Consider the following 17758-nt stretch of genomic DNA (forward strand, 5'->3'; position numbering starts at 1 on the left):
TATAGCCTTCTCCTGCTTTGTGGGCCTCAACCATTTTCATTTTCAGAGTGATAAGAAGCTGTTTAGAAGAACCCATAGCTGCTGATTTTTGGGACTAGGTTTGAGGAGCCTGGGTATTTATAAAGCTTTGAAATTTGCATCACCTGGCCTTTCCTAACGATGAGTGTGAACAAGCCATAACCCTAACAAACTAATTAAGGTCTGAGACCTTGGTCAAAGTGATCTGAGTGCTCAAATCCCCTAGGGTTCCCATACTTTTGAAAGTTACTCCTTTCCTTTTTTCACTTTAAAATTGTATAAAACCAAAATAATACGCCGATATTGCTTAAAATGTTGAAAAGTGTGTTTCATCTTTAACTTTATGCCTTTTGGAGTTCATCTTCAACTTGCTTAACTGTTAACAGTAATTTTGACCAGGGGTGCCCAAACTTTTGCATACCACTGTACACCTCCAGGTAAAGCCATGAGGGAAACTTTTATATAGCTGCTAACGTGGTGGTTAGCTGCATGAGTCTACCCAGCAGACTCATGCAGCTGTAATGTTCCCAACCTGGAGTTAATCATTTTCCTTCAGAAGGTCAAGAAAAGCCTAGAGTGTATGTAATACATATTTCAAGCCAAGACAAAATCGTTTCACAGCAAGTTTCAAGCTGTTTGTGGCACCACTATGGGCTTTGCATTGCATTGAAATTCCAGCAGGAAAAGCTGGCAATGTCTCCTGCTAGTGCACAATGATCACCTCTAATGTAGTTATTTAAAATCCCAAACAGTTTGAAAAAAAGCCTTGTGCTTGAGATGGTGAAGCAGAGAGTGTAGATGTGGGGGCCTATGAGAGGAAAAGGGACAGTTAAGAACTGAAAAAGCAGGCTTCAGTAACTAGGCAACTAACAGATCAAGTTTCAGAGAGCCAGGAGATGTCAGAAGGAGAATGACAAGAACAGAGGTGGCCATGGAGTCAGGTGTCTCTCTCTCTCTCTCTCTCTCTCTCTCTCTTTCTCTGTGTGTGTGTGTGTGTGTGTGTGTGTGTGTGTGTGTGTGTGTGTGTGTGTGTGTGTGTGTGTGTTCGAAATGCATTGGCATCAATAATATGATCATATCCTGCCCATTCGTTCAAAATCCATAATGGCATGTGAAGTTACAGCAGTGTGTGATTCTGTGTTACCTTGCATCTTCCACAATGACTGCAATTTACTTTTCTTTCATAAATCTGGCTCTCTTTTTCAGTTTTGTCTGAGCTATTGATTATAAACTAAAGCACAAGAGACCTTGTCTCAGCTAAGTGTTGAAATATTTGCAATATGTCTGCCAGGGAGGATTAGATTTTTGAAAGTGTGTCACAGTGTTGTGTAAGTTCACACTTAAGAAGAGCTAGTTCAAAGTTCAGTTCACACAGATTAAAATGAAGTAGTTCATGTTTATAGTTCACAGTCCCAAAAATGAACTAGTTTACATTCATGTTCATTTATTCCAAATTGTTTTTAATGTGCTGCTCTGAATCCAGAGTGAAATTTTGAATCAGCAAATAAAATATCAAATTTCGCCTACCATTAGAACATTCTTAGTCTACTTTACTGATTTCAGCAAATCAGTAGTGTCACGGCCAGTGTATCAGAGTGCATTACCATAAGACAACACTGGTCAAGACAAGGAATGCGCGATTAAGTCGAGATGGTCACATAATAATTTTTCAACGTGTAATCCTGAGACGTTGTAATACACTGTATTTCATATCACAATATGAAAGTTACATTTTTGCCTATTATCCTTACTTCTTGTGCTATTCTGGCAAGAGTGAACAATGATCACATTCACATTCATTAGTTGCAAACTGATTCATTCAGTTCACCGTTCAATAAAAATATGAGCACGTTTACTGCATGGCGCTCATTTAATGCATTCTTGCAGAACACAGGAGTGTGTTATTTAACCCTTTTTTCCGATTTTACACATTACAAATATTATGGATGTAGATGGTGAAATCCCTACATTCCTTGCAATTATATGTTGAGAAATGTTGTTCTTAAACTGTAGAACTATATGTCCATGCAGTTTTTCACAAAGTGATGAACACATCCTTGCTTATGAATGACTGAGCCTTTGGAGGATGCCCCTTTCATGCTCAATCATGATATTATCACCTGCTACTAATTCATCTTTTTACCTGTGGAGTGTTTATTGAGCAGTAAAGTTTGTTTGAACATGAAATATCTTGTCTTATGGGACATTCCACCGAATGGGTGCCATTTGCTTGTTGTACCACTCCCAAATTAAACTTAATTTGTTATATCTTTTCAACACTGATTATAATAACACACATATTTAACTATTCAAAATGTGTATTGGTCAACCTCAGGCTACGTTATTTATTTTTTTACAAGGTTTGGAAGTCAAAGATGGCTACATACTCTTTATATGAGTAACAGGACTGAATACATATAATACATATAATAATAGCTAATACATGGAATTAAGCCACATGGTGTCATCGCTAATAGCATGACCACACTTAGCATATTCTAGTGATTTACCAAAAATCTGTGTTTTTAAAATAAACAAATATCATCTAAGAAATAATTTAAGTAACAGGACAGTATGTTGACATTGACCTTATCAGTCAAAGTTAAAAAATCATCAAATATACAGAAAAGTAAATGAGAGAACTAACTTTTGGTCTTCCCATGGCCTTCAGAAGACACAACTGATGTAACTTCCTGTTGAGCATGTGATTTATGGAATGTTTCAAATTTGTCAGATGGGGTAATATGTTTGGGTAACAGGACTGAGTGAAAACCCAGGGACACGACTAAAATGTGTATTTTAACTAAGATATTGTGGATTTCTTATGAAAAAAAATATATTTAAACCATGGATAGGACATGGAGTCACACAACAGTGCAAAAGAAATACTGTTTCTGAAGGATTTTAATCATAATATTTCATAGTTAAGTATAAAGTTAGAGTGCGGGGACAGGTAACACATGCTATTTTTCAGTGTTTTAGGTAGTTTTTATTCATCCTTACAATTATATATCTTAAATTTGAAATCAGATCAATGTGCAGGACATTCTGCGTAATAAGGAAATGTATTTCAAAGTACATTTTTATGTGCATCTATACATCTAATTTTCTAGGGACGGAAATGGCACCGATTTGGTGGAATGGCTTGTATGGTATTCAATTGAACATAGGTCAAAAAGGATTTGCAAATCATTGCATTCTGTTTTTATTGATGTTTTACACATCATCCCAACTTTTTTGGAATCGGTATTATAAAAATTCTATGTCCTCAGCTCCAAAATGAATGGCCGGCTCTCTGTTAAATATGATAGCTGTGATAATATTCACTATATGACTGAATGTTTGTGGACACCTGATGATCACATCAACATGTGGGTCTTCTCCAAACTGTTGCCACAAATTTGGAAGGACACGATCATATAGGATGTCTTTGTATTCTGTAGCATTGCAATTTCCCTTCACTGGAACTAAGGGGCTCAAACATGTTCCAGCATGACAGTGGCCCTCATTTATCAATCCACCATAGAAACCAGCACAGCTCTGAATGTAGAAATCATTGTACGACAGGGTTCATGTGTGATTCATGCAATGTTCGTATCTTGCCAATCACAGCGAAGGAATGATCGGGTATTGATAAATGTGGCAGCTGAAAATCATCATTTAAGTAATCATGCCCTTAGGCACTGGTTACATTACAGCTCATGATGGGTTTGCGAATACTTGGCAATGAAAAATTGTTAGCATTGCCACCAATTGCATGATGTATGGCAATTGTTCTTTTTGGTTGTTTTTTGGTGTGCCTCTGCTTCATGAGTGGCCAAAATCATTGCAAAAAATTTCAATGCATGCATTGAAATTTGGTAGTGATGTTTTTGCCGGCAAATTAAGCTCTGAATACTCGCAGATAGGTTTGGGAATACTTGCCAAAGCTCGGGGAATCTTCTTCGAGCCTCTTGAGATGTATTTGTCTGGAATCCATATCCCCAATGCTCTCAGGAGCCTCATCAGCACAGTGGCTTGGTATCGCCTAACCTTCCCCGAGACTTAAAAAGTGCATTCGGGGATACAGTGGGGCAAAAAAGTATTTAGTCAGCCACCAATTGTGCAAGTTCTCCCACTTAAAAAGATAAGAGAGGCCTGTAATTTTCATCATAGGTACACTTCAACTATGAGAGACAGAATGGGGGGAAAGAATCCAGGAAATCACATTGTAGGATTTTTAATGAATTAATTGGTAAATTCCTCGGTAAAATAAGCATTTGGTCACCTACAAACAAGCAAGATTTCTGGCTCTCACAGACCTGTAACAACTTCTTTAAGAGGCTCCTCTGTCCTCTACTCGTTACCTGTATTAATGGCACCTGTTTGAACTCGTTATCAGTATAAAAGACACTTGTCCACAACCTCAAACAGTCACACTCCAAACTCCACTATGGCCAAGACCAAAGAGCTGTCAAAGGACACCAGAAACAAAATTGTAGATCTGCACCAGGCTGAGAAGACTGAGTCTGCAATAGGTAAGCAGCTTGGTGTGAAGAAATCAACTGTGGGAGCAATTATTAAAAAATGGAAGACATACAAGACCACTGATAATCTCCCTCGATCTGGGGCTCCACTCAAGATCTCACCCCGTGGGGTCAAAATGATCACAAAACAGTGAGCAAAAATCCCAGAACCACATGGGGGGACCTAGTGAATGACCTGCAGAGAGCTGGGACCAAAGTAACAAAGGCTACCATCAGTAACACACTACATCGCCAGGGACTCAAATCCTGCAGTGCCAGACGTGTCCCCCTGCTTAAGCCAGTACATGTCCAGGCCCATCTGAAGTTTGCTAGAGAGCATTTGGATGATCCAGAAGAGGATTGGGAGAATGTCATATGGTCAGATGAAACCAAAATAGAACTTTTTGGTAAAAACTCAACTTGTCGTGTTTGGAGGAGAAAGAATGCTGAGTTGCATCCAAAGAACACCATACCTACTGTGAAGTATGGGGGTGGAAACATCATGCTTTGGGGCTGTTTTTCTGCAAAGGGACCAGGATGACTGATCCGTGTAAAGGAAAGAACGAATGGGGCCATGTATCGTGAGATTCTGAGTGAAAACCTCCTTCCATCAGCAAGGGCATTGAAGATGAAACATGGCTGGGTCTTTTAGCATGACAATGATCCCAAACACACTGCTCGGGCAACGAAGGAGTGGCTTTGTAAGAAGCATTTCAAGGTCCTGGAGTGGCCTAGCCAGTCTCCAGATCTCAACCCCATAGAAAATCTTTGGAGGAAGTTGAAAGTCCATGTTGCCCAGCGACAGCCCCAAAACATCACTGCTCTAGAGGAGATCTGCATGGAGGAATGGGCCAAAATATCAGCAACAGTGTGTGAAAACCTTGTGAAGACTTACAGAAAACGTTTGACCTCTGTCATTGCCAACAAAGGGTATATACAAAGTATTGAGATGAACTTTTGTTATTGACCAAATACTTATTTTCCACAATAATTTGCAAATAAATTCTTTAAAAATCAGACAATGTGATTTTCTGGATTTTTTTTTCTCATTTTGTCTCTCATAGTTGAGGTATACCTATGATGAAAATTACAGGCCTCTCTCATCTTTTTAAGTGGGAGAACTTGCACAATTGGTGACTGACTAAATACTTTTTTGCCCCACTGTATTTCAGCACACATTGTGCATGCACTTGGGACCCAGTCATTATGGAAAACACCTGATGCTGATTTGAGCACAATCAGCATGCATATATAAGAATGATGTTTTCACAAAGACTTTGCAAGTGTTCTGTCAGAGATACAGCGATAGGATCTAAGTGAAGGAATAGTGTTTACAACCCCGATTCCAAAAAAGTTGGGACAAAGTACAAATTGTAAATAAAAACGGAATGCAATGATGTGGAAGTTTCAAAATTCCATATTTTATTCAGAACAGAACATAGATGACATATCAAATGTTTAAACTGAGGAAATGTATCATTTAAAGAGAAAAATTAGGTGATTTTAAATTTCATGACAACACCACATCTCAAAAAAGTTGGGACAAGGCCATGTTTACCACTGTGAGATATCCCCTTTTCTCTTTACAACAGTCTGTAAACGTCTGGGGACTGAGGAGACAAGTTGCTCAAGTTTAGGGATAGGAATGTTAACCCATTCTTGTCTAATGTAGGATTCTAGTTGCTCAACTGTCTTAGGTCTTTTTTGTCATATCTTCCATTTTATGATGCGCTAAATGTTTTCTGTGGGTGAAAGATCTGGACTGCAGGCTGGCCAGTTCAGTACCTGGACCCTTCTTCTACGCAGCCATGATGTTGTAATTGATGCAGTATGTGGTTTGGCATTGTCATGTTGGAAAATGCAAGGTCTTCCCTGAAAGTGATGTCGTCTGGATGGGAGCATATGTTGCTCTAGAACCTGGATATACCTTTCAGCATTGATGGTGTCTTTCCAGATGTGTAAGCTGCCCATGCCATATGCACTAATGCAACCCCATACCATCAGAGATGCAGGCTTCTGAACTGACCGCTGATAACAACTTGGGTCGTCCTTCTCCCCTTTAGTCCGAATGACACGGCGTCCCTGATTTCCATAAAGAACTTCAAATTTTGATTCGTCTGACCACAGAACAGTTTTCCACTTTGCCACAGTCCATTTTAAATGAGCCTTGGCCCAGAGAAGACGTCTGCGCTTCTGGATCATGTTTAGATACGGATTCTTCATTGAACTATAGAGTTTTAGCTGGCAACGGCGGATGGCACGGTGAATTGTGTTCACAGATAATGTTCTCTGGAAATATTCCTGAGCCCATTTTGTGATTTCCAATACAGAAGTATGCCTGTATGTGATGCAGTGCCGTCTAAGGGCCCAAAGATCGCGGGCACCCAGTATGGTTTTCTGGCCTTGACCCTTATGCACAGAGATTCTTCCAGATTCTCTGAATCTTTTGATGATATTATGCACTGTAGATGATGATATGTTCAAACTCTTTGCAATTTTACACTGTCGAACTCCTTTCTGATATTGCTCCACTATTTGTCGGCGCAGAATTAGGGGGATTGGTGATCCTCTTCCCATCTTTACTTCTGAGAGCCGCTGCCACTCCAAGATGCTCTTTTAATACCCAGTCATGTTAATGACCTATTGCCAATTGACCTAATGAGTTGCAATTTGGTCCTCCAGCTGTTCCTTTTTTGTACCTTTAACTTTTCCAGCCTCTTATTACCCCTGTCCCAACTTTTTGAGATGTGTTGCTGTCATGAAATTTCAAATGAGCCAATATTTGGCATGAAATTTCAAAATGTCTCACTTTCGACATTTGATATGTTCTCTATGTTCTATTGTGAATACAATATCAGTTTTTGAGATTTGTAAATTATTGCATTCCGTTTTTATTTACAATTTGTACTTTGTCCCAACTTTTTTGGAATCGGGGTTGTATTAGTAGGCGTGATATTTATAAAAACAAAACATGAGGCAAGGTCAGAGTAACAAAACACAAACGAAACCGAAAGCAGCGTCATGAACATGGTTAGAAACAAAGATGACAGTGATAATACTTTGCAAACCCTCTGTGAAAACAGCATCCTTATACCGTATGCGTGTGCTGATTGTACTCAAATCAGCATCAGGTGTTTCCCATAATGACTGGTTCCCTAGAGCGAGCGTGGCCCCTTGAGCCTGCGAAGGCGTGACAGTCAAGTGTTGGCCTGCTATGTGACCATAACTTTTACCTCGCCTGTATATCGCCATGCATCATCACAAAAACGCCTCATTTTCATCGATAACCCATTGCAAAGCATTGCGAGCTGTAGTATGACTGTCGCTTTAAATATTCTCAATTTAGAGGCCACACCCCAAGACTTTACAACATGGAGAGGAGCAATGCGGCCAAGAAGAGAAAGTCAACGGTGCATTATATCATGAAACAATTTAAGGAATCTAGAGGAATTTCGGTGCATAAAGGGCAAGGGCGCAAGCCTAAGCTGAATACCCATGATCTGCAATCCCTCAAATGGCACTGCATCAAGAACCATCATTCATCTACAGCTGATGTAACCACATGGGCTCTGGATTACTTTGGCAAATGCCAACTACTGCACAAGCAGATTACTTTGGTCATGCAAGATAATACGGTGTTACATCAACAAATGCCAGTTAAAGGCACCTAACCCCCAACTGCCCTCCAGGCGCTGTTAACATGGCTGCCCACTGCTCTGGGTATGTGTGTGTGCTCACTGCTCATCTGTGTGTGTGCATGTGTGTGTTCACTGCTTCAGATGAGTTAAATGTAGAGAGGAATTCCACAAGTGTACGTGTGATGAAAGTTAGATTAGTTAGATTAGATTAGATTAGATTAGATTAGATTAGATTAGATCAGATCAGATTAGATTAGATTAGATAAAACTTTATTGATCCATTTGGGAGGGTTCCCTCAGGGAAATTAAGATTCCAGCAGCATCATTACAGATAAACAGAGAAAAGAAATAGAGAAAAACTTGTAGATAATTTATTTATTTTAATTTAAGTATTTACATATACAAATATAAAAGAATAAGATATGGGGAAGAGAGGAAGGGGGAGGGGGGAAAGGGGGAGAAGTGGGGTTAGGGTAAGTGTGTGTGTGGGGGGGGGGGGGGGGGAAGCAGGAAATATATTGCACATTATATTGCACATTGTCCGGTATTGCTTATTGTTAGGCTAGGCTAGGCTACTGCTCCTTCCCGTCCTCTGTCCTCCTATTACCCCTCCTCCCCCCAGAGAGGAGTTGTACAGTCTGATGGCATGAGGGACAAAGGAGTTTTTGAGTCTGGTCGTCCTGCACTTGGGAAGGAGCATTCTGTCACTGAACAGGCTCCTCTGGTTGCTGATGACGGTGTGCAGAGAGTGACTGGCATCGTCCATGATGTTCAATAGTTTGTCCATAGACCTCTTCTCTGCCACCATCACCAGAGAGTCCAACTTCATGCTGACCACAGAGCCGGCCCACCTGATCAGTTTGTCCAGCCTGGATGTGTCCTTCTTGGATGTGCTGCCCCCCCAGCACACAACGGTGTAAAACAGGACACTGGCGACCACAGACCGATAGAACATCCACAGGAGTTTCCTGCAGATGTTAAAGGACTGCAGCCTCCTAAGGAAGTATAGCCTGCTCTGTCCCTTTCTGTATAAGTGATTGGTGTTACAAGTCCAGTCCAGCTTGCTGTCCAGCCACAGCCCGAGGTATTTGTAGGAATCCACAGCCTCCACCTCGACTCCCTCGATCAGAACTGGTCGTGACCTTGGTCTGGACCTCCCAAAGTCAATGACCAGCTCCTTGGTCTTCGAGGTGATGAGCTGCAGATGGTTCCTGTTGCACCACACAGCAAAGGCCCTCACCAGGCTCCTATAGACCCTTTTCAGTCACGTGACCTTCGTAACAGCGACCGCCATTTTGGACATGTAGTGGACTTCGGCTCGAATCAGTTTGAATGCGAGGAAGGCGACAAACATAAAAGAAAAAGGAGCGAGATGCAGAAAACTGTATTTACTAGTTTACTGTAATTATGATCTGGCAGTTATTTACACCGGATCCAGTGTAAATAGCTGCCGGAGCCAACGTCCGAGGTTCCGGAGCCAGCGCTAGCTTGCACCCGGCCGGAGCCAGCGCTAGCTCGCTAGCTCGGACGTTGGCTCCGGCAGCTATTTACACTGGATCCGGTGTAAATAGCTGCCAGATCATAATTACAGTAAACTAGAATGGAATGTTAACAGCAATGTAATGCCTTTTCTGGCTAATTTTATTCGTCTTACCTCCAACAAAGTGGTCACTACACAAGCGTTGGTATGCCGCTATCCATCTTCTCTGTCAGTCAGCATCTACCGGGATCCGATAAAATGAAAACCCTTGCCTTGTTTGTTGATGGTTACTACATCCAGGTACACAACAATATAGTGGCATGATGGAAGTCTTGCTGAAAGTAAAAACTTTCTTTGCTGCCGTTCCTCAATGTTGGCTGTGGTAAACTACTGGTAGTACATGTCCAAAATGGCGGCCGCATTTGTCATGACGTCACGTGAAAAGGGTCCATACTCCTCCTCTCTATCATCACTGATACACCCAACGATGGCTGTGTCATTGGCAAACTTCTGAATGTAACACAGCTCCGAGTTGTAGCAGAAGTCCACGGTGTACAGGGTGAAGAGAAGAGGGGCCAGCACCGTGCCCTGGGGTGCTCCGGTGCTGCTAATTACAGTGTCAGACGTGATGTCCTTCAGCCTGACGTACTGCGGCCTGTCAGTGAGGTAGCTGGAGATCCAGGTGACCAGGCAGGGGTCCACTCGCATCCTGTTCAGTTTCTCCTGAAGCAGTAGGGGCTGGATGGTGTTGAAGGCACTGGAGAAGTCCAAGAAGAGGATCCTCACTGTGCCATTTCCTTTATCCACATGCGAGTGGGCTCGGTGTAGCAGGTAGAGGATGGCGTCTTCCACACCGACACCTGCCCGGTACGCAAACTGCAGACAGTCCTGGGCATGTTGTACCTGGGGTCTGAGGAGGCTGAGGAAGAGCCGCTCCAGTGTCTTCATCAGATGTGAAGTGAGCGCCACCGGTCGGAAGTCATTCAGCTCGCTGGGTCGATTCTTTTTGGGAACTGGAACGATACATGATGTCTTCCAGAGGGTTGGCACTCTCCCCAGCTGCAGGCTGAGGTTGAAGATGCGTTGGAGTGGTTCACCCAGTTCAGCAGCGCAGGTCTTCAGTAGTCGTGAACACACCTTGTCCGGGCCTGCTGCTTTCCTGGGGTGAAGCTTCCTCAGTTGACCTCTGACCTGGTCTGCAGTAATGCATAGAGGAGTCTGTGTTGAGGTGGGGGAGGAGGGGGATGCTGTGATAACTGGGGGGAGGTGTGTTGAGGGAAGAAGGAGAGATGGCTGCAGTGAGGGAGAGGGTGGGGGGATGTGGGCTGGTTGAACCGATTGAAAAAGTCATTCAACTCGTTCGCCCTCTCACTGTCCCCTCAACAACTCTGGTCTTTGTATTGTGGCCTGTGATGGTTTTCACACCTTCCCAGACCTCCCTCATGCTGTTCTCCTTCAGCTTCTGCTCCACCTTTCTCCTGTAGCTGTCCTTAGCTTCCCTCATGCAGTGTTTCACCTCCTGCTGTGCTGCTTTCATCACCTCCCTATCCCTGCTCCTGAAGGCAGCCTTCTTCCTGTTGAGGACAGCTTTGACTTCCTGTGTTACCCATGGCTTGTTATTAGAGTAACACCATACAGTCTTAGTGGGGGAGACCACGTCTGCACAGAAGTTGAGGTAATCTGTCAGACAGTGTGTCAGCCCCTCTGTGTCCTCATAGTGTGGGCTAAGCAGCACATCCCAGTCCGTGATGTCATAGCAGTCTCTGAGGGCATCTTCCATTTCAGGGGACCACCTCCTGATGGCGCTAGTTGTTGCAGGCTGCCTTTGAACCAGGGGGGTGTACTTCGGCTGTAGAAGAACCAGGTTGTGGTCAGACTTCCCTAGTGGGGGGAGGGGTGTGGCTCTGTATGCATCCCTCACATTAGCATACAGCAAGTCAATTGTTCTGTTGTTCCTTGTTGGACAATCCACAGCCTGGTAAAAAGCAGCCAAAGTAGAGTCCAAAGTAGCATGATTGAAGTCCCCAGAAATGATGATAAATGCCTCAGGGTGCTGTGTCTGCAGCCTTGCTGTGACAGAGTGAATCCTCTCACATGCAGCGGCTGCATCTGCCCTCGGAGGGATGTAAACACAGATGGTGATCACGTGACTGAACTCCCTCGGCAGATAATATGGACGCAGGCTAACGGCTAGCAGCTCCAAGTTCGGGCAACATAAAACTGTCTTTACGGAGATATGTCCCGGGTTACACCAGTGGTTGTTGACATAAATGATGAGTCCCCCACCTTTACTTTTCTCGCATGTGTTACTGTCTTTGTCGGCCCTCACAGCAGTGAATCCCCGCAGGTCCACATTTGCATCCGGTACAAGGTGTGTTAGCCATGTCTCCGTAAAGATAAATAAGCTGCTGTCCCGGTAAATCTGCTGGTTGTTCAGAGTGGAAAGCTCGTCGACTTTATTCGGCAGCGAGTTCACATTCCCCATGATAACGGAGGGAATGGATGGTTTGTAGCGCCGCCGGTTGTCTGCTAGCCTAGCCTTTAGCTTAGCTCCAGCTTTGCAGCCCCTGGGTTTCCTCCTCAGCTCCGCCGGGATGGGGTGTCGTATCCTGGCTTGTCCCATTGTTTTCAGGGCCAGCAGCTCCTCTCTCGAATAAGTGATAAAACTGGGTCCTGGTTGCATGTTGAAGTTAAATATATCCATGTTATATAGTTAAACACACTATGTCTTCGTAAGAAGAGCAAAAAAGTAAAAAAAAAAAAAGGTGGAAAAAAGAGGTTTAAAGAGCTAAAAACTACAGAGCTACTGGAGAGGCAGCCATATCACACAGCGCCCATACGTGAAAGTTGTTGTTGTTTTTCTTCTTCTAAAACTTTACTGTGCAAAAAGGAAGCCTTATATTAACTGAGTTCATAAGGGTCATCAGCTTCTCTGAGCTTGGAGGCATCTAGGATGGGCCATCATACAGTGGAAACAGGTATTGTGGTCAGGTGAATCAGTATTCCAGGTCTTTTTTGAAAGAAATGGTTGCCATGTGCTCTGGACTAAAGACGAAAAGGACCATCCAGACTGTTACTAGGAACAAGTCCAAAAACCAGAGTCTGTTGTGGTATGGGGTTGTGTCAGTGCCCTTGGCAAAGGTAACTTAGACTTCTGTGATGGCAGCATTAATGCAGAAAAATATATTGAGATTTTAGAGCAACATATACTGCATTCATGACAACATCTTTTCCAGGGATCTTTCAACAAGGCAATGCAAAACCACATTCTGCACACATTACAAAGGCATGGCTGCAGAAGAGGGTGCGTGTCTCCTCTGGCCCCAACAGAGAATGTGTGATAAATTTTGAAATGAAAAATGTGACGACAATAACAACCCCATACTGTTGCACACCTTAAAGTGCCATTCCACCATTGGATGTATTCTTTGGCATAAAATACAATATATTTTGACAACATATATAAATGGTATCACTAGATAGAGAAATCTTTTAGCTTCAAAATGATATATCAAACATAATTTTTTGACAACGACAAGTATATTAATTTTGCGACCAAAGTCACCTACCCTTTTAATTTCCGCACGTGATGTCATCGGCAGGTTCCCCTTCTTGTGTACCACATGACGTGTGACGTGGCACATATTATCAGCAATGGCGGATAGAACGCGATAAAAATAATACCAATAAATCTAGCTAATACCAATAAATCTAGCTAACTGAAAGATTAACTCAATTTTTCGCAATTTTTTTGGCCCCCATATACGAGGAGAAATGACTGTCTCACTTTGGGGGTTTCCTGGTCTAAAAATAGACCGACACGTGGCACACAAGAAGGGGAACCTGCCGATGACATCACGTTTCACTACCACGCGGAAATTAAAAGGGTAGGTGACTTTGGTCGCAAAATTAATATACTTGTCGTTGCTAAAAAATTATGTTTGATATATCATTTTGAAGCTAAAAGATTTCTCTGTCTAGTCTTGTTGTCATAAAATATATTGTATTTTATGCCAAAGAATACATCCAATGGTGGAATGGCACTTTAAGACTTGTTTGCAGGAAGAATGGGACAAAATAACACCTGAAACTGTTAATCACTTTGTGTCTTCAGTCCCTAAATATTGTTTAAGTGTTGTGAGAACTAATGGCAACATTACAAAGTGGTAAATGGTTTACCATCCCAACTTCGTTTGAAATGTGTTGCAAGAATCAAAATTGAAATGTGTTTATTTTGAAAAAAACAATAAAATTCATAAAGTAAAACATCAAATAATGTGCTGTTATATCATTTTTCATGCAATACAGGTCAAAGATTATTTATAAATCTTTTTTTTTCAGTTTTAATTTAAATTTCAACATACTGTCCCAACTTTTTCTGATTTGGGGTTGTAGAAACTCTAACATCACGAGTCCAATTGAACAAATTATTTCTATTTGGCAGCCTGAGAAATAGTATCATAGGAAGTCAGAAAATGCAGTATGGGAAAACAAATCACTGCTGCAGTCAACAGTTGAACTCCAGCTTATGTTTTAATATTTAATTTATACATCTGTGATATGCATAGCTTCTATCCTGTATATAACAGTAGTCTAACAGATTATATCTCAAATCTTTACAGGTGGAGAAAAAAAGGTGGTCAGATTTCAAACTCGCAAAAAAAATTACACAGTTGTGAAGTTTCTTCATTTCTATGATGTTTCAGATCAATTAGAGCCAGGCACCAGTGGTGTTTAGCCTTCAGCTAGACAAACCGGTCTGGAGCTCCACAGAGTCAAGCAACCATGAGCTGAGAGAGAGCACATGTCCTCCGGCCCCACACTGTTACACCACAATGTTGGATGCCTTGGGAGACAAAAGTGACTTAAAGCGAGACAGCCTTTTGATTTCATAAAATCGGTGAAATTTAGTTCCCTCTGAAATTTGGTCATTGTGACATGTTTATTTCTGTAATATCTCACAAAATATCAGGCCATTCTGTGGCTGGGAAGTTATTTAATTTGAGGGGATTTCCTAGCAAGCAATGTGCATGAAATTGCTCGCTTCACACAGTCAAGCAGACAGAGAAAGTCCGTGTGTGCATGCACAGGTTTACCTTCTTCTTTTGGGTTTTAAAGCAGCTGGCATCCACAGTGTTGCATTACTGCCATCTACAGGTTTACCTTGACCATGCACTGATAGTTACATCATTCTGTCGCTAAACGAACAGCTGATCACACCGAGGTGCTCATGACCGCCGATATTTTAGTTTGGTCCTGCGTTTTCTTTCCTTCGCAATATAACGTCTTTTCTTCTTGCTTTCCTTTACTGTAGTCAGTCTTTCACGTTTCATTCGCATCCTCCATTTTCCTCTCCTGTTTCAAATTTGTATTCCATAATGCCTTGCGTGAATGGGGAAAGCCCACCACGTGATGCATGATGTAGTATCTTGAATTGGGTCATGTTAAAGCAGGAAAAAATAGCGGAGAATTTAGGACCACATGGCTGTAAATACATTAATTGTTCTATTTTTAAAAAACCTAATAAAATTGGAAGTCTATGATTCGAATTCAGTAGCTTTTGGTCCAGTAAACAAAAATAATTGGGTGTCAGGGAAAATTCTTTTTATGACCTACACTTGAAAAATCTGAAAGCCAGTCTACCTTTAATAGCCACTTCTCACGCTCCATAAAAAAAATCCCTACACACCCCTCTTGCGTCTTATAGATATGCAGAGGTCTTCTAACAGAGCCAGATGTGCCATTGCTGAGACTTTGATAACTTTGATGATTGTAGCTTTGCAAATCATTTAGCCTACACATTGCTTTTTATTGTTTAATTTTATTTGTAATGATGTCACCAGTAGCCCTGACTAACAAGTAGGCTATTTCAGAATGAAACAGCAATTAATATTACACACAAACACACACAAAATAAATAAATAAATAAATAAATAAAAATTTACCAAAAAAACCAAATTAACTGCATACAATTAGAGTATACCAGTTGAGCCTATGTTGGGGATATATGACACATAGTCAGTGGAGGCCTTTACAGAATGTAATATTTTGCCATATGCTACATATTTTTAAGTGATGAATATGTGGCTGTATATACTTAGATACCAGTCAGAATATATGGTCTAATAACAATTCTCCACTCAGACAGATTTATTGTGTTGCATAGCACATCCGCACTGACTCAATACTTCCATACATGCGTGAGACGTGACATGAGATTTGATCATAGCCGCCATTCACATCCACATTGATAAATGCCGAGCTTTGCATGGAAATGACCAAAAATTATCAAAATGTTATGGAACACCAGCCCTGAAGAGTGGAGGTTATTATAACAGTAAAGTGAATACTAAAAGCATATATGAATGTGATGATCAGTTGTCCCCAAATCTTTGGCCATATAGTGTACTTTCAAATGTCTCTGCATATTGTTGTTTGTTTGTTTGTTTGTTTGTTTGTTTGTTTGTTTTTTCTAATTAAACGAGCACCAATTTTCTGATAGATGAAGACTGTAGACCTTCATATCACCAATTTTATTTTTTGCTTAATTGTACTTTTTGTGTAGTCATATGATTACATCGTCATGTGTATGCTTCATCTTGCAAAAATCTTATGTAATTATGTATATTTGACAAATAAAAAGTTTCTGATTTTTTTATAGGTGTTATATCTTTTCTTATTCATTTTGCTGTCTCTCTGGCTCGTTTGCTGTCCTCAGGACGTGTGTCTCTGTCACGAGGAGCATCTCTAGTGGTTGATGGCTTGACTCTGGAGGATGAAGGCTGGTTTGAGTGTCGCATACTTTTGCTGGACAGAACCAGTGATGAGTTCAGAAATGGCACATGGACTTTCCTGTCAATCACAGGTATGATTCCTCACAGCTTGAGAAATTAGCCTAAACTGATTTAGCCTAGACTGATTCTGATGCAGGCTTCCTGGGTAACATGACTAACTGCCTGCTATAGTCAATCACTGCAAAAATTATTCTAATTAATTAATTAATTAATTAATTAATTAATTAATTAATTAATTAATTAATCTTTGGTAGCCACTTTATCCTGTTCAGGGTTGTGGCGGATTCACAGTCCATGGGACCACGCAAGGGGGTACACCCAAGATAGGAATGCCAGTCTCTCTCATTATGCCTATACACATTCATACGTAGGGGCAATTCAGGAATTCATGTACCAGCATGTTTTTGGGAGATAGCAGGAAATCCACATGAATATGGGAAGAAAATGCAAAATTACACACAGTAACCCTTGCTCAAGATTAAACATGGGAACTTGCAGCTGTGAAGCAGCATCACTATTGATTGGACCGCTGTGCCACCCATCTCATCTCATTCTCATTATCTCTAGCCGCTTTATCCTTCTACAGGGTCGCAGGCAAGCTGGAGCCTATCCCAGCTGACTACGGGCAAAAGGCGGGGTACACCCTGGACAAGTCGCCAGGTCATCACAGGGCTGACACATAGGCACAGACAACCATTCACACTCACATTCACACCTACGGTCAATTTAGAGTCACCAGTTAACCTAACCTGCATGTCTTTGGACTGTGGGGGAAACCCAGAGGAAACCCACGCGGACACGGGGAGAACATGCAAACTCTGCACAGAAAGGCCCTCGCCGGCTACAGGGCTCGAACCTGGACCTTCTTGCTGTGAGGCGACAGCACTAACCACTACACCACCGTGCCGCCCGCTGTGCCACCCTGTTCTCCTTATTCACTTATGAGTGACTGGAGCAAGAAAGTAACATTTGAAAGGTTCACCTTAGAATGTAATGTGTAGAGATTGTAATGGTTTAAATTACAAAAAAATGTTCAAAATGTTAGAAATATACACGATATACATTCATCTGCGTAGACATACGGTATGCTGCCAGAATAACACTGTATAAATCTTGTGATTTTTGAAGGAGACATATTATACCCCCTTTCAGTTATTTTATATGATTTCCTAAGACACTTTTGTAAAGTTTGAAAGTTTTTTTTTTAATTGAAAAACCTCTTTGGTTCTTTTTTCTCATGCAGTTTTAGTATAGTATGAAAATCATGTTGGGTAAGACAAACTGACTGTGTCTGTGCCTTTAAATTTATGCAAATAGCTCCAC

At 41.6% G+C, this 17758-nt stretch overlaps 1 protein-coding gene across 1 annotated transcript in view; it reads left to right on the plus strand.

Moving 5' to 3' along the window:
• LOC132893512 (protein turtle homolog A-like) overlaps nt 1-17758 on the plus strand; it is a 55944-nt gene that overhangs the window by 13989 nt on the left and 24197 nt on the right. The window contains exon 2 of the mRNA XM_060932706.1: nt 16360-16506. Within this exon, the coding sequence (XP_060788689.1) occupies nt 16360-16506 (147 nt within the window). The remainder of the gene's footprint in view (nt 1-16359; nt 16507-17758) is intronic.

Source organism: Neoarius graeffei, chromosome 10 (assembly GCF_027579695.1).
Source record: "Neoarius graeffei isolate fNeoGra1 chromosome 10, fNeoGra1.pri, whole genome shotgun sequence".
NCBI classification, from domain to species: domain Eukaryota; kingdom Metazoa; phylum Chordata; class Actinopteri; order Siluriformes; family Ariidae; genus Neoarius; species Neoarius graeffei.